The 27,586-nt window shown below is 47.7% G+C and overlaps 1 protein-coding gene across 1 annotated transcript; it reads left to right on the top strand.

Annotated features, from left to right (window-relative positions):
* Positions 1–68: 68 nt before the first annotated feature.
* LOC142858147 (anthrax toxin receptor-like) lies at positions 69–27,536 on the top strand. Its single transcript, XM_075987346.1, has 19 exons — positions 69–316; positions 2,635–2,703; positions 4,380–4,451; positions 7,027–7,108; positions 7,209–7,242; positions 8,047–8,126; positions 8,197–8,265; positions 8,545–8,625; positions 8,718–8,778; positions 12,276–12,374; positions 14,591–14,660; positions 15,142–15,220; positions 16,051–16,407; positions 16,984–17,022; positions 17,924–18,052; positions 19,494–19,571; positions 20,553–20,631; positions 21,214–21,314; positions 27,351–27,536. The coding sequence occupies exons 1-19, from the start codon at positions 69–71 to the stop codon at positions 27,534–27,536; spliced, it is 2,013 nt and encodes a 670-aa protein (XP_075843461.1).
* The last annotated feature ends 50 nt before the right edge of the window (positions 27,537–27,586 follow it).

Raw genomic sequence — 27,586 nt, 5'->3', positions numbered from 1 at the left:
AACTTGGCCTGCAGAGACTCTGGCACAGAGTCCCCATTTCTAGTAGAGTCACAGTGTCAGCCGAGAAGATGCGAGACCATAGTCCCCAGGTGTCCCGTTCGGTGCACCTGCTGCTACTGCTGCTGCTGCTATTGTCTGTGCCACTTGTCTCAGTCCAGAGTTCCCGGCATCCTCACTCTGGCCAAAATCCCTATCATGAGTATGCTGCTAGGTTCTACGGTTATGAAGACTGGAGGTCAAGGCAGGCTACGGTGGAGGCGGAAGAGATTCTGCAGTATTGTGACGGTGACTTTGATGTATACTTCGTCTTTGACAAGTGAGTAGCCCTTGCCACCCTGGCCCTAGATAGCCCCCATGTGTTTCTATGCCCTGGTGGAACAGGGCCTGCAGCATGGTAGCTTCTGCCAGGAGAGAATCAGGAAAAGTCTGTGAGTGATTAGCCAGGCAGGGGTGGTGCACGCCTTTAAACCCAGAACTCAGGAGGAAGAGGCAGGCAGAGTTCTGTGAGTTTGAGGCCAACCTGTCTACAGAGTGAGTTCCAGGGCAGCCAGGGCTACGAAGAGAAACCCTGTATTTAAAAACCAAAGTGGGGGGTGGGGGACCAGAAAATTGGATCTCTCTGATTTCCTTTATGCCTAGACAGGGAAAACATCAGGAGGTCCTTTGGTAGATTTTGTCTGTGTTTTTTTTTTCCATTTATCGTCTTTCATTGGTTTCTTCATTGAATTTGAAGAAAACGAGTGTGCGCCTGCTTTCTAGTTCAAGTAGCTTTTGAGGACCAAGGGAGGGAGCCACCTGGACAAAGACTCTGAGATTCAAACTTCTTATGACTGCAGTAGGATCACAATATAAGGAGATGGGATTAGGGGGCAAGATAAGAGGGAGGACAGATATAAGGGGGTGTCGCTAAGGAAAAGGAGGGGGGCTCCAATATGTGTTTTCCGAGGAGCACTTTGTCTGCCTGGATGGCTGAAGGGTGGATCTGGGGCTGCAGCACAGTGGGCTTCAGAAGCCCACGCAGTGCCTGGGAGACATCAGATGCAAGCTCTGTGCTGGTCATACATAATGAAGGGGGCATGGAGATAGAAGCCAAGATGTCACCCACAAGCCTGAAGTGGACAGAGAAGAGAAGCTGGCGCACAGGAGCGAGGTTGAGCTGATGGCCGCCTGCTCTGAGAGCTAGGCTCAGCATGGTACAGCCCTGGTTCACTGGGGAGAAGAAATGCTCCCCGTGGCTGTGCTGGTTGGCTTTTGTCAACTTGTCACAAAATAGTCATTTGAGAAAAGGGAGACTTTGATTGAGAAGGTGCCTCCATCAGATGGCCTGTGGACCTGTCTTGATTAATGATTGACGTGGGAGGGCCCAGTCCACGTGCCCCTTCTAGACAGGTGTTCCTGGATTGTATAAGAAAGCAGACTGAGCCAACCACAGGAACAAGTCAGCTGGCCGGTGCTCCCCATGGCCTCTAACTCAGTTCCTGCCTTGAGGTTCCTCCTTGAGTTCCTCTCCTGACTTCCCTTTGTGATGGACTGTAAGCTCCAAGATGAAATAAACCCTTTCTTATCCCAAGTTGGGCACAGCAAGAGAAAGCCAACTAAGGCTCCATGGCTGGTACCTGCCATCTCGGGCATTTATTTATTTATTATGTATACAATATTCCATCTATGTATATGCCTAAAGGCCAGAAGAAGGCATCAGACCTCATTACAGATGGTTGTGAGCCACCATGTGGTTGCTGGGAATTGAATTCAGGACCTTTGGAAGAACAGGCAATACTCTTAACCTCTGAGTCACCTCTCCAGCCCTGAACTCTATTTTTATTGTGTGTCTAGAATTTCTTTTTAAGCTCTCTCTCGGGTTTTCTGTGAATGTATTTAGCCCTACATTGGGTGCCAGTTTGTAGGTGGAGGCTGTTTGTTCATTTCCCGGCTGCCTAGACCCAAATAATCATACAGAAACTATATCAATTAAAACACTGCTTTGCCTGTTTGCTTGGGATTCTTATTAACAAGCTTTTACATCTTAAATTAACCCATTTCTATTAATCTGTATATTGTCATGTGGCTGTGACCTACTGGTAAGGTTCTGTCTTGCATCTCCTCAACTCTACCTACTTTTCCCCTCTATCTCTGCTTGGAATTCCTGCTTTGCTCTATTCTGCCCTGCTGTAGGCCAAAGCAGTTTTATTCATTAACCAATGGTAACAAAACATATTCACAGCATACAGGGGGGGGAGTCCCACATCAGCTACAGATACTCTGTGATATAAGGGTAGCAGTGACCAGGCCTGTACCCACCCTCATGTGAAGGTGCCTAAATGAAGCAGCCTTCCCAATCAGAATGTCCAAGTTCAGCAGGCTCTAGGAAACTGGGATACTAAGTAACTTCAACATGTGCAGAACTTTTCTGTGTGTGTGTGTGTGTCTGAGAGAGAGACAGAGACAGAGAGACAGAGAGAGAGGGGAGAGAGAGAATGTGTTGATGATGTGTTGATGAGGAGAAGTAACAAAGACCATGGGAGAGGGGAGGGAAGTTGATAGTGGGCAATATGAGAAAAGTAGAATGATGTGTGATCCACTTGGCTCTCCCATCATCTACTTCACTCTTATGACTCAAGTCTCATCTCCTTGCAGGTCCAGTGCCGTGGCAGACTGGGCTGGCACATACACATCCTGGGAAGATATGGTGGAGAAATACGTGAAGTATGTCTGTGCCCTAAAAACTCCTGTCAGGAGGGGTCCATTGGCAGGCAGATTAGGTTTGGGGGGGCATGGGAATCTCTTGTGGAGTGAGCACAGATCAAAGATAGCATGCTAGGCAGGCCAGGAAACAGAGCAGATTGGTCCCATGGATCTCTTCAGAATTAGATAATCCTGCCTCAGAAATGGGAAACAAGAATGAGAAAGGGTGATTGAATAAGTGAAGGACATGATGGTCCAAGTGCCAGGTGGGTGGGAGGGACCCATGGGGAAATATTGTTGTCGACTTGCTGTTGAGCATGTATGTTTTATGTTAGCTCCCACCACCTAGAATTGCCTGGGAAGAGAGTCTCTCTCTCTTTTTGCAATCTTTTCTCATTTTACATAGCTATCCCATTTCCTACTCCTTCTCCTCCTCCCACTCTCCCTACATTCCCCCATCCATTCCTTAGAGAGGGTAAGCCTTACCATGGGAAGTCAACAAAATCTGACTCATCACTTTGAGGCAAGACCAAGGTCCTCCCTCGATATCTAGGCAGAACAAGATATCCCTCCAAAAAGAATGGGCTCCAAAAAGCTAGTTCAAGCACTAGGGATAAAACCTGGTCCCACTCCCAGTGGTCCCAAAGACTGCCCAAGCCTCACAACTGTCCCCTATATTCAGTGGGCCTAGTTTTGTCCTATGCAGGTCCCCCAGCTTTCAGTCCAGAGTCAGTGAGCTCTCACTAGATCAGGTCAGATGTTTCTGTGGGTATCACCATCATGATCTTGACCCTTTTGCTCATATTATCACTCCTTCCTCTCTTGAACTGGTCTCTGGAAGCTTGACCCAGTGCTTCACTGTGGATCTCTGTATCTGCTTCCATCAGCTGCTGGATAAACGTTCTATGATGACAATTAGGGTAGTCATCAATCTGATTACAGGAGAAGAACAGCATAGGTGTCCTCTTCACTGTTGGTTAGAATCTTAGCTGGGGTCATCCTCGTGGATTCCTGGGAATATGCCTAGTGCCATGCTTTTTGTTAGCCCTTTAATGGCTTCTTCTATCAAGATAACTCTTTCCTTTCTCTCCTCTGTCCTTCCCCCTTCTTGAGCACACTCTCTCATGTTTGAGTAATTATCAGATTGACCTGTGGGTATGTACATCTTTGGGGGCTTGCCTTGATCATTAATTGAAGGTGTGCAAAGACCCAGCTCATAGTGTCCTGAGCTATATAGAACAGGTGAAGCAAGGCAATCATGGATGTATTTGGTTCTCTCTGCTCTTGACTGTGGATTTAATTTGAGCAGCTGTCTCAAGATCTCGTTGCTGTGATTTCTCTGAAATTATCACCTATAACCTAGAAGTGTATGCTAACAACTCTTTTTCCTCCCCTTGGAATCTATTTAAGTGTGTGTGTGTGTGTGTGTGTGTGTGTGTGTGTGTGTGTGTGTGTGTTGGGTTTAGAGCACAGGAAGGGAGCTTGGGATCATCTTAGCAATTTTTCTTCCTAAGAGCCCAACATCTCCATAGGCTTCAGAATCCTTCACTGAATTTTTCTGGACTCCCCACCTATGAAATGTCCCCCATGCAGAAGAGATGGAGTGGGAGCAGAGATTTGGTTTATCCCACCCCGTTGCTTCCTATCAGGCTACTGACTTATTATATCAGCTTCTCCCAACCGTGTTTTGTCCTCAGCCCCAATCTGCGGATGTCCTTCATTCTCTTTGATGACAAAGTCACAGTCAAAATGCCACTCACTGCCGACAGGTAGGTACCGTCAGACTACAAGGCTTGCCTGCCTTGTGGGTTGGACAAGACATCTCCAGCCTCCAGAAGACCTCCATGTGGCTTCCATTGTTCCTAGGGTGGCTGGCCAGCACCAAACTGACTTCCAGCCCCAGATCACCAGTCCCCTTAAATCCTTGCTTCACTAGAACCCACAGCCCTTGCAATTCCAGAAATTCTCCACTCTTTCCCTCCGTCACACTCCAGAATCTTCCCTTGGCCCTGATTGTGAACACTCGTAGGATCTGGGGAGCCAGCAGGGCAGGTATGTGTATCCCCTCAAAGTTTTGCCTATGCATGTTCTATTCTGAGTTGCTTTCCATCTACCTGGACCAGTAGGGTGAGCAGGGAGATATAGAGACTGCATCTAGTACCCCCTTTGACTATAGGCAGAGAAACCTCAGCATGAGACTATGAACGCCCAGAGCTAGGTACTAGGAGGAAATAGGAGGGATAGGCAGCCACTGGGTGAGGGTGGCCCTTTTGCGTCCACATTCCCAGATGCTAAAAATTGGAGATCTCTGTCTGTCTGAAATGGAAAATTTTGGATGCCCTGTCTGGGATTCCTACAGAACAAGGGGGACAGAGAAGGAGGCATGGATATGTGGAACTGGAGGTGTATTGAATTGTGGGACCCTCTGTCCAGGGCCCTTGGAGAAAGCTAGAAATACGGAGGGAAGTGGGACAAGCCCCAGACTTATAGAGAGAGCACCCCAGCAGGAGTAGGGAGGGGATCTCTTCGGGGCCTGAGAAAGGCCTGGTGGTTTGGGTCTGGTGTTGGGGATCAGCCACGACAAAAATACCTCTCGCCAGGGTAAAGGTGAGGGGATTTAGAAAAGTAGCAAAAAAAAAATGTGAAGATGCAAATGAAAATAATAAAATAGAGAAATATATAGGATAGTATTGGGAGGGAATTCCAGTGAGTACTGAAATTGGCCCACGTTTAATTTCCAACTGCTTAAAACACCATTGACTCCAAAAGGTAGGAGTAAGACAAAAGACTGCATTAACACGATACAAGGAAATAAACAACTGGTAAGCTGAAGGTTGAGGGCTCCAGTCCTATCTAAACATCCTGTTTCTAGAGCAAAACAAGTCACACTTACACCCTAGACCAAAACATTCTGCAGGCAAACCACTCCCTGGGTGGAATCCCATGTTATCTCCATTAAGAGAACTGGAACTTAGTTGGGTCCTTAGACTCTTGTTTGAGGTTGGAACACATCTACTTCTCTATTTCTGGAGCATGAGGTCTGGCTTTTAGCTTCACTTGCTGACAACAACCTTGAGAGAGCAGAACTCTCTGGTCAACAACTAGGTGGGACCTTTGTTTTGAGGTAGGCGTACAATGACCTTGAAGGAACTAGAGGAAAGTCCCCACTCTCTGACCTTTGCTCCCTGTGGAAACAGGGTCACATTTTCAGGTCTCCTGAGTGAGTGGGAGGGAACAGGGAGGGGAAGGAGAGTAGCAGGGAACCCAGAGAGCCAGCATGGGCTGGGCTGGGCTGGGCAGAGTTAAAGGCTAACCTGAGCAGAAAGGAAGCAGTGGACCTAGGCAGAGAGAGAATGGCTGGACTGGATCGGGAATAGAGAGAGGCTGGACAGGAGAAAAAAGGCTGGACTGGACAGAAGGGAAGGGCTGGGCAAGGCCTGGTTAGGCCCGCACTGAGGATTATGGGCATGCTGTCCTCAGCTTCTAGGCAGGGCTTAGCTGGGCCAGGCATGGGACCCTTGAAGCTTAGTCCACAGCAGGGTCACTGTCCCAGAAGCAAGTCACTCAGGGTTTATTCTCGGTCACTTGCTGAGCCTGCTCAGCCTTGTCACAATGGATTATCCTAAATCCCAAGTGCATCTCCTTCCTGCCCTAGAACAGTCACAGAGTCACTGCCGACTCCAGTGCGTTCTGTCCTCCTTAATAGCACCCGACAGACCGTGTTCCTTTCCAGCCTTAGGAGCACAAGCCTCGTGGACAGTCCTTGGGTCTCACTCCCAACATCGGGTCTTCTGGACATGGAGTCTGCAGCAGGGCCCAAGTGTAAACAGACTGACCACTGCCTTAAGTAGAACAGAAGGAAGCGTGGCAGGCCAGGGCTCTGTGACCATGGGATAGGAGCCAGGCGGTGGTTCAACCTCACCGCAGGAGAGTGGCATGGACCACCTCCTCGACACCATCCACGGAAGGAAAGGAGAGCATTTATGGCATTAGGTTCTCCATTAGAAGTGTAGTGCCCCGTGACTCAGTCACACATTCCAAAGATGCCATCCTATGCCTCAAGGGTGATACAAGTAGGGTCTCTATCAAGGTACCCAGAGTCTGAATGACCTCAGAGAAAATCAAACCCTTCTTTGGGACCCACTGGGCAACACTGTCACCTTCTGAGCTTCCTCAGTGCTAAGGGGCCAGAGAAAGACTCAGGAAAGAAAGACAGAAAGACAGGGTGATGGGACCTGGTGCCTGCCCCACGCTTGCAGTCTGTACAACGAATGAATCTGTGCAAGAGCTTGGAGCAAACTTGGCACTGCCCGCCTGCCTCACCTAACCCTTGTTCCACTTCAGAAAAGAAATCCGCAATGAGCTCACCAGCGCAGAGACGGTTCTGATACAAGGATTAACATACCTAAACGAAGCACTGGAAAAGGTTCGGAGGCCTAGAACCACATGTGGGCACTGGCACCGCATAGACTACCACCGGGGCCATCTCACCCCATTGTCACTGAGTTTTCTTCATTTTTTGATAGGTGAATGAACAGATCCAAATGGCCAACGCAGGAGGTGAGCTGCTTGTGCACCTTCAGTGGGGCAGGACCTACAGAGCTGGGCTTCCTACAGGGTCTGGGGTCAGATCCTGAGCCTCTTCAAGTCGGACTCTGGAAGCCGGTGCCCCCCCCCCTCCGCACAGCTGGCCCCTCTGGAGTACAGCACTTAACTCGGGAGGCTCCTGAGAGGACTGGGTTGGCTTTGTTCCCACTAGGGTCCTTGGCATACATACAGATGAGAATACAAAGAAGAAAACACAGGGCCTGAGCAGACTGAAGACCCTGTGCTTGGAAGCCAGGGCTTAATTACCCCCCTAGGCTATTAGGCTACTTTCACCTCCTCCTTTGTTTGACCTGCCTGCTGGGCCCACGATTCAGCCAGCACAACTTCCCCACAAAGCTAGGACCCATGTTCCTCCAGAGTGGAGGTCTGTGGCATTTGCCTAGAATAAGTTGAACCATGTAGAAAAAAAAATGTTAAGGGAATTGAGATTCTTTTGTCCAAAACACACTGATTTGTGATACCGACTCTCTGTGCCCACCATTACCAGAAGGGCAGCCCTGGGAATGCGCTTGGAGTTGGCACAAACCTCTCTGACATAAGGGCTGCCCTTTCCTCCTGCCATCCAGGGATAGGCTGGACTTATGGTATGTGACTGGGAGTCCTGGTCACTGGATAGCAGGGCCCAAACCCTCCAGGAGTTTTATTTAGTGGGTGATGTCCCAGGAGGCCGAGTAGTGGGGACCACCAGGCCTGCCTGTTGTAAACAGTACAGGGCTGCAGCCCCATCCAACCTGCCACTCTTCGCTTCTTTGTCAGCCACTACGAGATCTAGTCTGATTATCATTGTGGTTTGGGGGAAAATGTCACCACGAGTAGTGAAGGCATCTAAGAAGGAGGTGAGTCTGACCCATCCTCCCAAGCAGTTTGTGCATTTTGCCTGTTTAATCAATACCTCCTTTCTCTTAGGCTGATAGAGCTCGGAGCATGGGGGCTTATGTTTACTGTATCGGTATGGACTTCTATGACAGAAATAAGGTATCTTGGCCCAAGTAAGCAGGTGCTCTCTGGAGCCTACTGGGGGAAGGTCTCAAAGGCAGCTACCCTACCTCCCAGAGGATGGTGTGTGCCTGTCCCAGGAGACACAAACAACAGGTCCCACTGCAGAAATACCTAATGGTTGAATAAGGTGTCCTCAGTCATTGGTACCTCATAGTCATCATCACTTGAGGGCAAGAGGTTGCGTCTTACATTTAGAGATCCCCTTTGTCCCCTATCTCCTGGCTTGGGTCTCAAGATGCCTCCTCTCTCTTGTAGCTGAATGGAATTGCAGACAACGAAGACAAGGTGTTCATTGTGGAAGGTCCAGCTATGATGCTTCATGAGTTAGTAGACACGGTGAGTAGGGTAGAAAGAAGCAGCGTGGGTCACAGCATCTCACTGAGCCCCAGGATTCTCATTGCCTAGCCATTCTTCTCTTTCTCCATCAGATTGGAACACTGACCTGCCTTGAACTCAGAAGTATTGAGCCTTCCTCTCTGTGCATAGAAGGTGAGATTTGAGGAGTAGCTGCTTGGCTACACGTCATTTGTGTGTATGCAAATGGGTACTTAGGATGCATGGAATGAGCGCGGAATGTTTGTACAAGCGATGTGTGATATATGTGCCAGTGCAGATATGGGTGGATGTGGGGTAAGTAGTCTACATGACATATGATGTGGGTGGCAGAGTGTGTTTATATTGTGTGTATTTGTTTTTTAATACCCGTACTTATAGTATGAACATATGCGTATATAGTACATATGATATGCATTTTGATACAACTTGTCTATGTGGCATGTGTGTCCATGTAGCACATTTGGTGTTTGAGATATATGCATGTGTACATGTCTCCATTATGTATGTGTTGTGTTTGTGAGGTGTGAGGTGTGTTATTCTAGATGCATAAGCTCTGTGTGATACCTAATGTCACATGTGGCTTATGGGGGTTTTATGTGATTTGTGTATGGCATGTGTGGTGAGTGTATATGGTGAGTGTGTAGGGTATGGGGTGTGTGTTATTGTGTGTTTGTTGTGTGTTTGATGTGTATCTTTAAGAGGTGTTATATGTGATATAATGTTGAAGCAAGTAAACATGGGACATTCAGTGTTGTGTGTCTTATGGACTTATGTGAACTGGAATATGTAATGGGTTTTGTGGTTTAGAGGGGACACGTAGATCTGTTATCTCCATGACTAGTCATAATGCAATGGACCTTTGTCAAGGGGTGTGTGACAGTGGTGGCAATGCGGGCATGTATGTAACTGCCATCTTTTTGTCTCAAAACAAAACTTTTAGTTGTAAAGCAGGAAAAGCACACAGAGAAAACCATCGCACGCTAAGCACCCTTATTCACAGCCTTACTGTTAGAATTGGTCTTGATAGTGTACTATTCCAGTTTTTAAGATTTACATAGATATAATAGGATGTCTTGGGACTCAAGTTCCACCATACGCTGCGTGCACACAGCCTGAAGGTGACATCAGACATCATTTCTGGAGCATTTCACCTATGACTCGCGCAGGGTTACAATGTGAATTTTAAGAGTGTTTCCACTTGTGGGGTCCTGTTGAGCCTCAAAAAGTTCTCGATTTCGGAGCATTTCAGACTCCACCTGTTCAGACGAAGGATGTCCAAACTGCATGCCATGAACCATTTGGTTCCTCCACATCCATAAAACAGGGACAGCAGCGATGTGATCATGTCAATGGGTGAAAATGAAGAATCAGGCCCAGTGAGCATTCACTGTGCTACAGGGAATGGGGGAAGCCTACGTACTTGACAGAAATACCCACATAGGCAGCCACACTCACGGACCTGACAAGGGTACCCTCTCTAAAGCCTCGGATTCTCACTTCAGTGTGGCAAGAACATGCTGGTGTGGTCTTAGGGAATGGCTATCTCTCTTTGTTCAGGAGTTTTGTGTACAGCAGGCTTGGTCCTCATGTGGATGGCATTTGAACCCTGATAAAAAAGAGAGGAAACCCCAAGTCTCCTGTAAGGACAGTCAGCTATCCAACTGCTTCCAGCCCAGACACTGGGTCCTGGCTTTTGTCTTCTGTGAGGGCCCTGGTTTTAGATTTGAGAAGACAGGGCTATACTCACATATAAGCTCTGCTCCCCATGGTACCCAGCCTGGGGTGAGGAAGGCTGCAGTGTTTCCTTCAATGGATGGGAATACTGTGCCAGGACAGTTGGGAAGTAAGAAACAGTAGATGTAGCATTTAAAGGCTGTAAGTGCTATGACATTTTTATCTTTTACTCTTGTAGGCAGAGGCTGCTCATTTGTTTCCCAGCTGCCCAGACCCGAAATAATCACACTGAACTATATTCATTGTGACACTGCTTGGCTAATGACTCTAGCATATTTCTAGCTAGCTCTTATATCTTAAATTAACCCATTTCTATTGTTTGATATTTTACCACGAGGCTCATGGTTTACCGGTAAGGCTCATGTCTTTCTCCTTCAGTAGCTACATTGGCATCTCATCTCTCTGATTCTGCACACTCTCTCTCTATATATATATGTGTGTGTGTGTGTGTGTGTGTGTGTGTGTGTGTGTGTGTGTGTGTGTGCCAGAACCTGTTTTGGAGACTGAGAAGTGAAGGGATAGAAGACCCTTCTATAGGCTCTCTCCTGCCTCTGGGTAAAGGAGTCCAGCCTTGCAGCCTGCCCAAGTGCTGCATGTCTCCCTGGCTGTCCCTAGACTGTACATACCTAGGACTTGGTGTCTGAGTAGATATGACAAACTCCAGGTGAAAATACAAGATGTCATTCTCCTCACTGCAGCTGAGTCACAGTGACAAGCGGCTCCAGGCACCGGCTTAGCCACTGACCTGGTAAACGATTTTTGGTCCTGTGCAAAGCTGGTATATACAGGGTACTTGTCGCTTTAGGGAACTCCAAAGGCCAGTAGCCCCAAATGGAACAGAATGGGTTGTAAGCGAAATGCTCTTCTCCATCCCACTGTTCCCCTGGACCAGCTTATCTTTGCAGGCCTATTCCTGAATAACCACTCGGAGGCTTCATATCAGTTACAATTGTCTGGCCAATGGCTAGGCTATTTCTGGCTAGCTCTCTCTAAAAACTGGCCCAATTTTATTAGTTTATATTTTACCATGAGGCTCGTGGCTTGTTACCTCACAGCTTGCTTCTTGTGCAGCTACATGGTTTCTCCTCAACTCTGCGTATTCTCTCTCTCTCTTTGTTTGAACTTCTTGCCTAGCTTTAGTCCGCTAAGCCATTGGCTTTATTATTCAACCAATAAAAGCAACGCACATACAGGACAGCCCACATCAATGGGTTATTTCCTTGAGCTGTTTCTGAGTCAATCTGTGTGCCATAGAGATTGAAGCAGGGTCCGTTGCAGGGGACATCTGAAACATATAGGGGCCAGGAATGAGCCAGGACCAACCCCCATGGTATCTGCTCGGATAAATGACAATGAGAGAATCTTGCCTTCCTCCTGTGGGAATAGCTAGCAAGATTTCCTCTCTGTGTCCCCCGTTTATTGAACTCAAAGCCAGGGAGCAACCCCACTGCTGTCAGAAGGAAATTGCTAATAAGCTGTAGTCTTCAGTTGATAAGGCAGAAAAAGAAGGTGAGGGAGGGATATGTTGGCCTCTGGCTTTGCAGCTGAAACAAAGTGTCTTCTGTGAAAGACACCCTTGGGTGGGCCAGGGGCCTCCCTTGTCCCCTCTTGTTCCAGCCTTATTTCTAGGGTCTCCAACCTGAAGCCAGGGGAGTTTAGGACTGGCCCCTGTACACTTGGTGGGTTTCGCAGACTATTAAATCAGGAATGCTGGAGAGAGGTAACCAGCATGTGGGAGACTCCACTTAGCTATATTGGCATGACCCCATGGTGATATAGGATTTGGCCTGCGGAGCCCACGAATGTGGATACAGACATGGCTGCTGCTTCTCATGGGGCCCTGAAAATCCTGTCCGGGGTCATCATAAACAATACCACTGGGGCCATACCACCTCTTCCTCACATTGTCCTTGCAGAAGATGGCCCGCTCATCTTAAAAGGATACGGCTTTCATAATGCAAAGGAACTCAGTGAAGTTATCTGCAGATTCAAGTTCAGTGACTCCAAGGTCATCGGTAAGTAAGCCCTCTCAGTGACTCAGATTCATGCATCTTCCACACAAATCCGTCCTCTCAACCAGGCAAGCATCCGACCCTTGCTGGCCCATGCCCAGTGGATACTGTGAGGCAGTATGAAGAGTGTCCACACGGCATAAGCAGCCATCTCTCTTTATAGGAACATAAGAAAGTGATAAATCCCCTGCCTCTGTGGGCATCTGGCGTAGGCTTTATTCCTCAGGGAGGCTGGACTGATTCTGAGGGGTCCTTGTCACAGAATCTGCCCAGCTTGTTCTCAGTTTACCCCCTCCTGAGTCTACAGCTAATGCTATCTATCCACTTCTATTTTGCTATTTTGTAGAATGTATCATTTTTATTAGAGAAATCATAATGAGCAATGTTAAAAGAATGTTAAGCCCTTGTAACATTGAATACAACAGCTGCGAGACTCAGAGCCTAGAAGTTGTACACAGGGGTCCCACGTCTAAGTCCCTTTATATGGCCATGCTTTTACAACATAAGATGAAATTTTCTATGACAAGCAGAATTGGGTCTCATCAGCCTGCACCTTACAGTGTCTCCGCCCACCCTGATCCAGAGTGGCTGCCTCCTTGGGCCCCGTGTATCTGCTTCCCTCCATCTCCCTGACCAAGTAGATTCCTGGCTGCAGTCAGTGCCCTCTGTGGGGACTTCCTTCCCACCCAGGATCCCAATCCTTCCATCTATGGGAGCAAACCCTTTCCCAGACCAGGTTACTTACCTGAACTTAGGGCCAGAAAACTGGTCCAGGTAACAATAAACTATTTCATACATAGCATCCTTTACCCAAGATAGAAAATAAAGGGATAATATAAGATGGGATTTTAATTTTGTATTCAATGTTATAAGGGCTTAGTATTCTTTTAACATTGCTCATTATGATTTCTCTAATAAAAATGATACATACTGCAAAATAGCAAAACAGAAGTGGAGAGCATTAGAACATTAGCACGTATCAATGGTAAGAGTTAATAATCTCAAATATGCAATAAGAAGTTTAATTCTACTAAAATGTGGTTTACAACAGATAACTCAAGTGGGACGGAGAAACTGTTGTTATGACCAATATGTACCTAGCAGCGCCCCAAATGTAAAGAACACCACTCAGACACTGAGAGGTCAGGGACATGACTGGTGGTCTTTGTTAGATTACTGGTCTGTATGTAGGTGTCAGGATTGAAGTGTCCAGGTGGCCACGATGATAACTCTGTCACAGAACATCCTAAATCGCTAAAGAGTCTGTTTGTGGGAATATTAAGAGTGACCTATAAACTTAGTTCTGACACCAGGGAAATGTCCTGAGTGCCCCCTGGAGGATGGGCATGGCCATTACTAGAGATGGCAGAGAGTCTCCCTACCCTCTGACCTGGTCCCAGGGCTCAGGTCAGCAAGGAAATTTCCCGTCTCTCTTACTGGTGGCCAGAATTCAGTAGGTATAGGGCTCTGGTTCTAATTTTGGGGAAGGAGAGACTCAGCGGGTTTCAGGAAATGGGGGTCGTAACAGGGAAGTGGTTGTCCTCCTTCAAGCACAAATAGCAGGACCATCAGGGCTCTCTGAGGCCAGGCAGTCCAGTTCACCCTGGAGAAAACAAGCACGTAGGAAGGTGGGGATGGACAGGCAAGAAAAGTGGAATCCTCCCCAGTAGAAATCCAGCTAGCTGCCTCCTCTGGATGAAGCTTCCGAGGTGATATTTATACCCTTCTCAGGTCCCCACAGAAATAATCCCACAACACCTCTCTCCTGGCTTCCCTAACTTGGTAGATGGTATCCATGCAATCACACTGGCTGTAAATCCCAATGCCATCCTTGACTCCTCTTAATCCACACCCACACCCACCAGCAAGTTCTGGGTCCTCTATATTCAGTGTCTGTATAGCCCCAAAAGAATCAGTAAACTTCAAAGGAAACCCAGACCTCCCCCACAGTTCTGCCTGCATACCCTGTCTTCTCACCAGTCACTTCAGTTTCTTCTCACTGGTTGGTCTCAGCTTTAAACATCAGCTCAAAGAGGATGGCCATGGTCCACAGTATGCAAAACTCCCAAGAACCATACGTGGGTTTGAAGCACCAACCATGTGTTTTCAGTCATTACCGGAGTGCTAGGATGTCAGCTCTGCCTGCCATACATAGCTTGGGGTGACATGATAGGTGATGAACATGACCATTGACATTCTTCTTGTGTCTCTTTCTTTAGATAAAAATCCCACTGATAAGAACTTCACTGTCATTATATGTCCTAGACCAGAAATAGAGCAACCTGGACAGTAAGTGCCCATAATTCTTGGCCCTAGATATCTAGAGACAATGTCGTCATCATAGTGCACAGAATTTGGTTTCTCCTCTGTTGGAGAACATCTGGATGCTCTACCTCCTGACCTTGTTGGTGATGCCCATGATAGGCAGAGATTGCCCAGTGTCCAGGCCCTGTTCAGAGCTAGGAACAAGGGATGATAAGCCCAAGCCCCAATACCTGGTATTTTAGGCAATTGTATAAAGCTAAGACAACAAACTCTGTAAGCCCTCAGAACAGCTAGGATGGCAGCAAATGAAGGCCTCTCCTGTCCTGAGCCATGCACGTGGCCATAATTGCACATGATGACTCTTTGAGCTATGGGCAATAATCTCCTATGGTCCACCAGCCCACTTTGAGAGGCACAAGTCCTGGAAGTCCAGAGTTGTTGCCATGAAGAAAGCCCCTGACCCCTACCTAGGCTGCTTCCTGAGGTCTGCCTTTCTGTGCATTAGAACCTTCTCAGTTGAAGTTAGCCTGAACAACGGAAGAGATTTCCTTACTCACACCATCCCTGTGAAGACTTCTGACTGTGTGAGTATCCCAAGTGTTTAATGGCAGAGGCCCTGTGAGAAAGCAGACTCTCCTGGGATGTCAAAGATGGGGAGGGTGCTAGGTAAGACCCAGTGGCAGCTCATGAGACACAAGCACTTTGGGTGGCCCATCCTAGTTTCTAGAAAGATGGAGGTGCTACCCACCCCTAGCAGCAGTCCTCACCATCACTGCCGCCCTCCTCCACGTGACCCGTGTTTCAGCAAAGATGTTCCTAAGTCCCAGGAACCTCACATCAGTGCTATCTGTATTCCTTGCTCTAAGCAAGAATGTGACCCTTTGGGGAAGGGTTAGATAGGCTGAGCTCACTGTGAGTGACAACCCATAGAGCAGCCAGGATGGTATCTGAGCTCTAAGCTTGCAAGTGCCTGCGAGGGAAGGGACTCCTTCCTCTGTACAGATGGCAAGCTAGGGCCCAGGAGGAGGAGGGGCAAGTTCCCCATTGTAGAGGTGGAAGGCAAGATGGAGTCCTATATCTGTGGGGTGGGGGTTGGGCAAGCAGCAACCTGGCCCCCTTTCTCAGCGAGCTAGTCACCCCTAGTCCAGCATATTGCCATCTGAGACCATAGTGAGAGGTGAAATCCAAAGGGTGCAGAGGAGCTGGGTCTATCCTCACCTGGGTTCAGAGCAGAGCCTTGGAACAAGGCCAGAGCTAGGCAAGAGACCTATCCTCCAGCCCTACTATGGGACCTTGAGACCAGGTAACCTGGGAGAATGGAAAGGATGCACTGGCATCCAGGAAGGACGCCCTGTAGTGCCCCCACAACAAAGCTAGGCTGCCTGCTAAATATGGTGATCTTCCTTTCCCACAGAGACCTCCACCACTGACCACTACTGTCGTCCCTGAGACCACCACCCTACCAACAACAACTCCCATAACTTCACCGACAACCTCTACCCCAGAAACTACTATCCCAACGACTACTCCTGTCCCCACTCCTCCACCTCCTCCTCCACTACCCCCACAACTGCCACCACCTCCTCTCCCTCCTCCTCCTCCACCCCCTCCACCTCTGCCTCTGCCTCCCCCTCCGACTCTGCCTCCGCCACTGGCCATTGTGCCCCCAGCAGCTGAGCCAAGCAAACAAGTTTTGCTCAGCACCATAGTGCTGACGCTGCTGCTGATCCCTGTGTTGCTGTGGTGGATCTGGTGGCTGTGCTGCCGACAGGTGAGCAGCCCCTGCCCACACAGGCGCATGGATATGGGACAACACCATGACGTTTACAGCCTGCTGAGGCAGGTGCTGAGCGCTCTTGGGGGGGGGGCTCCCTTGGGGTCAGGTGGAACACTCCAGCTCCACCATTTTCAACCCCTTACTCCAGATAAGGGTCACCTGCAGGGCTGAGGGGCAACAGAATTTTTATCCAGCCTCCTGTAGTGCAACAAAATGCATGAAATCATCAACTTTCGAAGAGAAAAGTTTTCTTTTGGCTCACAGATTTGAAGGTTTTAGTTCATAAGGTCCCATTCCTTCAAGCCTGTGGCAAAGGGGCATATTGTGATGAGACCGTGGGGCAAGGAAGTGCATACCTCATCTCCAGTTCTGAAAGAGAAAGAACCACTCTAGGACACACGGCCAATGATTAACTTCCTCCCACGGATCCCCGATGTCCACCCTAGGCTGTAGCATCTCCAGAGAGCACCACAGGCTGGGACCAAGACTTCAGCCATGGGGCATCTGGGGAACTGTGATCCAAACCATAGTGTCACCAAGCCTTCATTTCACTCCTATTTCCCCCTCTAGCCCCCCAAGGCATGGCCCTCTCCTGTACCACAGCCAAAGGTGAGTCATTCTTTGTATCTTGTGACCAGCAAGCGAGGCATTGTGCAGCCTGTACCCAGGGCCTCCCACTCCTCAGCAAAGACAAGCAAAGGCTCTGCAAAGCTGTGGGACTCTCAGTATCACCAGATCACAAACAGACCTTGGTCAAACGATCAGTGTGAACAACTGCCTCGGTGGCTTTCAGGAGACTCCCATGGACTCTGTTTGATGCTGAGGTTGCAGCATCCCAAGAACAGGCTTCTCTGTTAAGCCCTGGTCTCCATTCCCATGTTGGAGGTCTTCTTGCTCCATTAGATCTGTCTTCATTCCTGTCTCCTGGCAGGATAGAGGGGCTGGCTGGGGTCAGCCTAGGGACCTGAGGGATAAGGGTGGTGAAAGAGTCCCAGATAGCCCTGAGCTGTGAGGGATGTCACCAGGGAAGCACAGGAACAAGGTGGATGAGCATCTGTGGTTCACATCAGGTGAGGATCAGAAGTTGTAGTGAGAGACTGGGGCTGGTGGACCTGGGTTTTGGCTGAGATAGGAATAGGCTCCCTGTCTTGATGGGACTGTGTTGGCCTGGGTGAGGATGCCCATGCAAAGGCCAAGGCATATGGGACATTTACCTGCTAGTGCTGGCCTAATGCAATGTCTAGACCAGGCTTCTGCCAGCAAGGGTGACCCTAGGAGAACCAAGGGCAGATTGTCAATTTGTGAACCCCCATATATGAAAACTGCAGGGATCATGGATTCGCCTTCAGTTACTTTGGAGGACCTCCCCAAGATAATAAAGTGTATCCTGTTGTTCACCCCAAAATAATAGCTGAGGGGCCTCGCAATGCCAGGCGCTGCACAGGGCACACAATGCCCCTTTCCAGAAGCTGCAGACAAAGCTCAGACATGTTTCCCACCCTTTGACCAGCCCAGAAAGAAGAAAGAGGCCCCTCCTCCAGTGTCTCCCCCAGCACCTGCACCACCAGTGAATGTGCCCCCCACTGTGATCATCTGTTGCTGCGCCTGCTGCAACGTGTGTGTGAGCAGAGGCTTAGAGGTAAGAGGACTCCACGAAGGCCGTGACTCCAGGCTGGGTTCAGGGTCACAGGCACACCTAGACCTGAGAGCAGAGCCTGGGTGTGGGAGGGAATGCAGCTCGGTGGGACAGACCCAAACTGATTGGTTCGAGATCACATCCAGTGCCTGTTCCTCCACAGTTGGAAGGGCGGCACGAAGTTCTCCCCACCCCACCTGAACTCTCTAAATGCTGAAGACTCCCTTTGGCACAGTCTAGGTGTAAGGACAGTAGCCACTGCGTGCTCTAACTGGCCAGTCCCTAGTCCTCAGAGTCATTGTTCCCACCCCAGCAGTGTCTCTGGTGTCACCCTTAGGAATGTGGGAAGTCAAGGCACACTGAGTGACAAAGATACTCATGAAGTCAGAAACAGCAAAAACAGCAAGGATTAGCCCTGCATAACCTCTGCCCACCGTGAAAGTTGCTGAAAGCCAGTGGTCCTGGACTCTGGGTCCCTTCATGCACACGGAGAAAAGGAGCTGGCCCAGGTGTTTTTGCTTCCTGCTGACACAGAGACCCTACAAAGGCATTGCAAAGGCCTTGTAGGGAGTCAAGCCCTAGGAAGCAGCCACGCAGTCTGAGAAGTTCTAGGTTCATCATGGGGAGGGAGAAGCCAGCAGAGAAGCAGCCCTGGGCCCTGGACAGAGAGGACTCATGAGGCCAGCATTGAGGAAGAAAGAACCCCAGCTCCCATCGGACTTGGTTCTCTTCTCCACTTTTCTTTCTCTGTGAGGGACCTACCACTTCATTTTGAGAACCTTGGGTTGTCTATAGTCATTCAGGCCAGTTGAGAGTCAGTCTTGCCCCTCCCATGCCTGTGGGTGGCCAGAGAGAAGTCAATCCACAGCTTCCAGAAAGGGAGGATGCCTCTGACAGTTACATGACCTGGCCTAAAGGTCCTGCCCCCACCCATCAGGGCCTTTAGCATCTGAGATGCAGAACCTAGGTTACAGGGTCCCTCGCCATTAGAGCCAGGGATCTTCTGGCCTCTCTTGCCTTCCTCTTCTCTCTGCCCTGGCCCAGGGTACCTGCTTCTGAACAGGACATGGGCCTTTAACTTGCCTCTCAATTGTGGCCCCAGGTACAGGCACTTCCATTTCCAGTGCCCCTCTCCAGGTCTGTGCCCACCTCAAGGCTCCCCTAAAGGCTCGGTCTCACAAGCACACAATCCCTCAAGCCTCTACACATCTCCAAAGCCAGCTACTGGCTTCTCTTCCCACATAAACACTGCTTTGTCCCAGATTCTGAAACTGTGTCCCACAGCGAGCATCCCAGGCATTCAAGCTTGTATACTCCCCAAGGAGCATGCTGGGGATCTCTTCATGGCTCCCTAGGGACAGAGTCCTGTGAAGTGATGCTCACTGGGCCTTCTGGAGCTGAGTCCATGACCACCTTCTTCCTCATGATTGCATCTGCTTTTCAGGGCAATGTGGCCGTGTGCAACTTCGATGCCCTAAGCTGCAACCAATTGCCACTGATATTGTCTCGGTCTAGCGACCAGGTAAGTGTGACCCAGGGCCGCTCCTAAAGAGCAGAATGACCTTTGGTTTCTTTTGGGAAGAGCTGGGGTCTTGCTTTGGAGGGGTTGTTTATTTGTTTGTTTTGTTTTGCCTGTGCTGGTTTCTCTCTGGTTTGATTTGTTCCTGAGAACATGGGCATGCAGAACCATGGTCTCAATGTAAGCTGAGAAAAACCCAACACATGGGACCTGATGCTCATGAACCTCCCAGGTGGCTTCAAGACATGGCACTTAGGCAGTTCATGGCTGATCACTGGTCCAGGAGGACTGGCTGGCAGGCATGATTGACAGTACTGCATTGCCATTGCTGTAGACTTACCATATACTGAAAGTGTCCAGCTATGGCTTAACCTTGCATTCACCCCATTCCTGCCCAGCATGCATGCAGCCCTCAGCCTCTGTGCCCGTCCTGAGATTCTGTATCTGGGAGTCAGGAGCAGAAATTTTGCTAGAACTGAAGCCTCAGCCTTCTTTGGCAGGTAGTCCCTCATCTACTTGCAAAGTGAGCCTTCCAGGGCTCCACTTGCCTGCATCTTCACAGGGAAGCTCCTCCCACTACCCTGTGACCTCACACGGAAGCTCCTGGTATGTCTTCTGGTGTTCACCTCATGGAGATCCTTGGGTTGCATAAGGTCCTCCACCCATGTCCCCAGCATTGTCTTCCCACCCACCCCCAAATCCTAACTGAGACACAGAGTCCCTTCTGATAGGAGCAACAGCCTCTGGTTCCAAAAATCGGGGAGACAAATCCTTGGGGCCCCACACCAGGCCAGCTTCTGCCTCTAGCACCGCATCTAGAAGGAGAGTAGAGGCTGGAGGACAGCTTCCAGGGGAGAGGAGAAGTTTGTCCAGGACCACTCTGTGCTGATGCTGGTGCTGACGCTACCCGCTGAGTAGGGACCGTACCTTCTGAGCTAGTTTCAATGACACTTTTGTGCCCTCACCTTTCTTTTCTCCCCACAGAGGCAGTGCATCACCTTTAACCTCCTGAAGGCCCTCTGCTCTCCTGTTCCCTGCACCTCTAAGGCCAGCTTGCCCCCAAGTCAGGAGTGCCTGTCCCTGGCCTCCTGTTATCATCTCCCAAACACTTGTTCCCAGTCACTTCCTGCCCAGGAGTCTCCCAGAACCCCTCTGTCGTCACTCTCTCCCATGTAGCAGGCCACAGAGCCAAGACCAAGAGGTCTTTGCTGCTAAATTGGACCATGTATCTGTTCTTGGATTTTAATTTTGAAAGAGTTGGGAGCTGCGTATTAGTTGGAGTTGCTTATTAGGAAGGTAGGGTGTCATTACCTGACTTGCAGGGAGACTGCACTTTGTTCCACTGTCCATCTCTTCTCAACCCCCGTGTCTTTGGGACACACAGGATATTTTTAGGCAATTCTCACTGCGAAGCATCACCAAACCAAAGAAGATGGAGGCAATTCTTATCCTTGGCTAGGAGGGTAGAGACCCCATGACTGAACATACCTGAGTCACATGATACAGCCTTAGAAGAGTCAAAATGAGCCCTGATGGGCAAGGTAATGTGTGGTCCCAACACAGACCGCAAAGCATTCTTCCTACAGAAGGCGGCACGGGTGACACATGACCACACGGAGAGTTGATTCTGCTACCTTCTCCACAGACCTCTCTAAGGGCAGCTTCCAGGCCAGGCAGAATAAAAACACAACTGATGGGCTGGCCTTCCAGGGCTCCTCTCAGTTTGTGAGGGCCCTTGAGGATTCAGTAGGAGTGGAAGGGTTTTATTGATACCTACTAAGAGCAGCCTGACTCCTGCGGATGTCTGAGAGAGTCTGCCCTTTATTGTGATCAAGAGACAAGAGTGGCGCAGGCCATGGCACAAGGGATGGCTGCAGTCCTGAGATGGGGGATCCTGCTTGCCAAAGTTCCAGGGAAACCTGGCCAAGAGATTTGGTCGCCAGCATGCTGGCTCCTGTATTCCCTCTTAGGAGCAGCCACTTGCTTAACGCGGAGCTTTCTGCTTATACAGACCCTGGGTAAATATATCTGTGTTTCCGAGGAAACTCTGAAGACAGAGAGCCTGATGGGAAAGTTGCAGAAGGAAGAGTCTTCCTGGTGCCCCAAGGATTGTGGTACCAAGGGGGTAGATTCTAAGGAATGTCTTGCTCAGCTCTGTATACAAGATGTCACCCATATATCCCGTTGCCCTACATAGAGGGAATAAGAACAGTCAGAGATGATGGTAAGAGAACGAGATACCCTTATCATAAAACCCGAGGAGCAGGCTGGGCGGTGGTGGCGCACGCCTTTAATCCCAGCACTCAGGAGGCAAAGGCAGGCGGATCTCTGTGAGTTCGAGGCCAGCCTGGTCTACAAGAGATAGTTCCAGGACAGGAACCAAAAACTACGGAGAAACCCTTTCTCAAAAAATCCAAAAATAAATAAATAAATAATTTCAGACTGTCTAACCTATTGTAACCTCATGAGCAGCCAGGCTAGACACAGACTGTAAAAAGATGTTGCTTCAGATAAGATGGTTGGCTTTGTACTTTGTTTTTTTCACCCTGGACATTTAATGGACAAGTGAAAAAGAGATCCAGACTCTGATACTTGTCCAATGACTTATGTATACAAATGATATGATGTATAGATGGAGAATCTGATTGAGGGGGAAGCTGTTGAACCCTCAGATATACACTCGTCCCTTTGGTGACTCCACACCTCCTCTTTGGGACCTGAACTTCACTGAAGCTGGCCTTTGGCACAACAGCAGAGCTATTTCCCCAGCAATCAGATCCCCAGCTTTCTGTCTATGTGGCTCCACTTCCCTGGTCCCTGACTGCTTCTCTGTGGGATTGAATTGTGAACTCAAAGGATCCCAGGGGTCTTGCAATCTGTACTTCAGGGAAGAAATCTCCTTTCCAGCCTGACTTCAGCTTCTGATTTCCTCTTCCCAGAGGCCAAAAGTGCAACTCTGCCCTTGGTCGAGGGTGACCTTAGGCACTGATAAGAGACAGAGGTCTCATACCACTTGCCCTCTCCAGTAGACATGCCTGTTGCACCAGAGATACTCTTGGGAGACATCCCCCCAATGTCAGACCTGGGTACCAGGTTGCTCTTTAATGCTTAGGAAAGAAGTTTCACCATTTGTCTCAAATATTCTGTGATTTCCACAAGGCAAGGGTCGTAGGTATAGCTGCTGTGGGACAATGGTCTTGTACCCTGTAAAGATTGGTCACTTGTAGTGGTTTAATAAAATACTGATTGGCCAGCAGCCAGGCAAGAAGTATAGGTGGGGTGACTAAAATAGAGGCATTCTGGGAAGAGGAAAGTCTCAGTCTGCATTTGTCACCCAGACGCAGAGGAAGCAAGATGAGAATGCCTCACTGATAAAGGTACCAAGCCACATGGCTAACACAGACAAGAATTATGGGTTAATGTGAAATGTAAGGGTTAATAAGAAGCCTGGACTAATAGGCCAACCAGTTTATAATTAATGTAGGCCTCTGTGTGTTTCTTTGGGACAAACGGCTGCAAGACTGAGTGGGACAGAAACCTCAGTCAACACATAGCTAACTGGACACGTGAATTGCAGGACCCACAAATCAATAATTAGAAAAGTCATCAGTCACATTCTACACTATTAGTGTTTATTGTGTCCTTCACATGCCTTGGTTCTGGAAAAGAATAGACGCATCCTAATGAAAGATCGTTTGTGTAACGGTGAGTTTCGTCATCCCTCTTGAGCATCTTTCTCCATCCTGTTGAAGTTAATGTGAACATATCACTGCTAATTTGGGAGTGCTAAAGCACTTGCCTTGGTCTACTGTAACGGGTAATGTTTTTATTCCTTCATTTCCTTCCTTTCTGCAGAATGACCTTTTAAATAAAGTATTTTGCTTAAAGTTTTAAATTATTGCAGAAACTGATAACATTAACTTGGGGTGGGTTTCTTTTTGTTTGTTTGTCTTGAGATAGGACCTCACTTTGTAGCTAGGGTGGGTCTTAAATCCTGCATGCTCCCCTCTCTCATCCATAGTGTTAGGATTACGGGAACATGATGTGAAGTTATAATCTCATTATTAAATGTTCATTTTATAAACAAAAATATTTTCTAGGGGCTGGAGAGATGGCTCAGAGGTTAAGAGCATTGCTTGCTCTTCCAAAGGTCCTGAGTTCAATTCCCAGCAACCACATGATGGCTCACAACCATCTGTAATGGGATCTGGTGCCCTCTTCTGGCCTGCAGTCATACACACAGATAGAATATTGTATACATAATAAATAAATAAATATTTAAAAAAAATATTTTCTACAAATCAACCATTTTTACAGCTTAGGAAATTCTTGCTACAACCTCTCAAACCGAAGCCACATGCACACACACACAGGAACTGCCCAGTATTCTTTGATATGACAAAATAGTGGCAAATTCACTAAATGCAACGTAACTACATAAAATTTGGTTTCTGCTCATTTCTGTGTAACCTAATGCCAAGTTTCCTGTGAAGAATCAGATGAAAGCCTCAGCCGACTGATTTTACATTAAAGAACATAATAAACTACAAAATCGGTTTTAAATGGTAATTAAACAACTTTGGTAGCTTGGGTTTTAGGGCATATATATAATACATATCAGAAAAGAAGTCATGTCTCTCTAACAAGACTGAATTCTATAAGAAGTATAAGGTCTCAATATCTTATTTCTGCTTTTTCCCCAAATTAAACAGACTTGTTTTTCTAGATATCTTTACTTGAAATGTGGCCAAGAAAACCTGGTATTAACATAAAATACTTTCACAATGGCCCTCCTACCTAACAAACACATGAACGTTAATTTCAACTACCACAGTTAGAATTTAAAAATGCTCCATGCCTCACTTAACAGTAAAAACATGTCGCTTGTTGTGTGTATTGTCAGGGGTATTCACAGGCACTTAGTGTCCTGTCACTTTCCGTGCTCTTCCACCAATCAGAAACATCTAACACCAACTATTATTTTCTTTCCACTCACCCTGAAAACTCAGAAATATATAATTACATCATTTGCTCCTTTTCCCATGATGGGCAATGAGCATGCTACATTTCCAGATGTTTGGAAATAGGGGTTCAAGAAAGATCTGTGGCTGGGGTATGATCCTTACCCTCATGTCCAGCACACACCCTGACTGAGAAGAGCAGAACACTCACCAGGGATGGCTTCATTTATGGGTGGAAACAAGACCCAGAAAGTAAACTTGGGAGGAAAGAAATTAAAGTCAGAATTCACATCTGCAGGGAAGTGAAGGAAGAAGGGAGGGCAGAGAGGCAGACAGCTGAGGGGAGAGCATAGGGATGGATCTTGTTCCCCATAACTTCTGGGTTTTGCACAGGGCACATAAGGAGGGCTAGTGCCTCTGCAACCCATAGTTTCAAGAGTTTATAGTCTGTAGCCCCGCACCCCCACTGCCCAGTAAGAAAAGCCAGACTAGTAGGCACACAGGAGAGACTACCAAAACAGAGTCAACCCAGGTCCCAGGTCTGCAACTTGCAGCTCCCAGGACCTGGGCCAGCTGCCTCTAACTGTAGCCAGGCTCAGGTGCCTGTGTAAGAGTAGGGTACTTAAAAAAAAACTCCTCTTGCCTAGTATTTACTTGATGTGTTTTAATCTTTGGAGGAGGGGGTAAAAAAACTCATTCAAGCTGCCAGTATTGATCTACGGACTGTAGCAGTACACTGAGCTGTGCTGTTGCAGGGATGGCGAGATGCTCTGGGGTGTATTGGATACCTCCAGTTTCTTCATTTTTGGATTGAGTTTTCTTTTCTCGATGTTGGTCTTCATATCACCTCATGTCTTAGACTTGTGAAGAAACAAGTCTTATGAGGGTAATAGTCTTGAAATGAGACACTGTATAGAATTGGAAGGCGGAAAGAAAGACTTGTTTATTGTGATACTTTCTGTAGGTGGCCAGTTTGTTTGTCATAGTGAAATTTTGGATCATCTGTCATGTTGGCTCCTAAGGAACTGTTGTAAGCAGCTCAGCAAGAGTTGAAGTTCATGTAGCCTTGTTGAGAATATGGAAAAGAAGAAAGCCACAGGACTGCCTGTTCAGTCTGGGAAGATCTGGATGATTCTGCGCATGCAAAAATGACTTGAAATTTATGTATAGACACTTGTACCAATCCATCTTCAGCTGACTGTTGTAAGATAGCCCTTCTCCAAATCAGGGGTGAAATGTTCTGCTTTCACCACGCATTTTATAAACAGATTTTCTTTTTTTAATTGACCTGTAGATTGTAGGTCCCTTTTGTATATAACCTCTATTCTTCTGCTTTAAAAAAAAAGTCTGTTCATATTTAATGCCCTGTATTAATCAATGATTTGTGTTCAACATTATTTGAACCATTTGCCATTACTGAAAGAGAAATACTTATTTGTGTTTTAAATAAAACTGATAGAGGGAATAAAAAAAAGAATAGAGTACTTGAGCATTTCCTTAAGTGTCTTTCAACCATTTTAGATTGTTTTGCTGAGAGTTATCAGGTTAGGTGTGTACTTCATTTTTTATTGGATTATTTGTTCTTTTGGTGACCAATTTCTTGAGTACTTTGTATATTTTGGAGATCAGACCTCTGTCTGATGTGAGGTTGGTGAAGATATTTTCCCATTCTGTAGGCTGTCATTTTGTCTTGCTGACTGTGTCCTTTGCTTTACAGAAGCTTTTCAGATTCTGGAGGTCCCATTTATTAATTGTTTCTCTCAGTGTCTGTGCTGCTGGGGTTGTATTTAGGAAGTGGTCTCCTATGTCAATGCATTCAAGCATACTTCCCACTTTCTCTTCCATGAGGTTCAGTGCAGCTAGCTTTATGTTGAGGTCTTTGATCCATTTGGACTTAAGTTTTGTGCATGGTGATAGATATGGATCTATTTTCATTCTTCTACATGTTGATATCCAGTTATGCCAGCACCACTTGTTAAATATGCTTTCTTTTTTCCATTTTATATATTTTTTTGCTTCTTTGCCAAAAATCAGGTGTTTGTAGGTGTGTGGATTAATACCCGGTCTTCAATTTGGTTCCATTAGTCCTCCTGTCTGTTTTTATGCCAATGGCAGGCCCAGCAATACCACTTTTTGGTATATACCCAAAGGATGCTCAATTGTACCACAAGGACATGTGCTCAACTATGTTCATAGTAGCATTGTTTGTCATAGCCAGAACCTAGAAACAACCTAAATGCCCCTTGACCAAAGAATAGGTAAGGAAAGTGTAGTACATTTACACAATGGAGTACTACACAGCAGAAAAAAAATAACATCATCTTGAATTTTGAGGGCAAATGTATGGATCTAGAAAACATCATATTGAGTGAAGTAACCCAGACCCAGAAAGACAAATGTCATATGTACTCACTCATAAATGGTTTTTAAACATAAAGCAAGGAAAACCAGCCTACAAATCACAACCCAGAGAACCTAGACAACACTGAAGACCCTAAGAGAGACATACATAGATCTAATCTACATGGGAAGTAGAAAAAGACAAGATCTCCTGAGTAAATTGGTAGCATGGGGACCATGGGAGAGTGTTGAAGGGGAGGGGAGAGGCAAGGAGGAGAGCAGAGAAAAATGCAAAGTTCAATAAAAATCAATTTAAAAAAGAGTAGGGTACTTGTCTGGTTCTGTCACTGCTGCTGAAGGTTACCTCCCACCCCAGCCACTCACCATCCAAACTCCATCCCTGCACTCCACCCCTCCACCCCACCCCTCCCCACCCCAACATCCCTGGCCCTCACACCTATACTGCCACCTCCTCCGCTAGCGCCACTCTGGGCTGTGCTTTCGTGGTTCCTGCCTTTTCTACACCAACTCCCCAACATCCTCCAGCATCCCCGATGTCTTCACGGATGGATTCGGTCCAGCAGCCACCAGAGTTGGGTCTTCCCAGGGCCTCCAAACTCTTCCTGGGTATTTGCTGAAGCTTCCCACGGCCTCTTTGCCCTTCTGATCGCCTCCATGCCCCACGTGTAGAAAGACAGCCCTGTACCAGGTTAGGAC

Source organism: Microtus pennsylvanicus, chromosome 10, assembly GCF_037038515.1.
Source record: "Microtus pennsylvanicus isolate mMicPen1 chromosome 10, mMicPen1.hap1, whole genome shotgun sequence".
Taxonomy (NCBI): Eukaryota; Metazoa; Chordata; class Mammalia; order Rodentia; family Cricetidae; genus Microtus; species Microtus pennsylvanicus.
The sequence above is the reverse complement of the archived record's forward strand: the minus strand, read 5'-3'. Positions and strand labels throughout refer to the sequence as shown.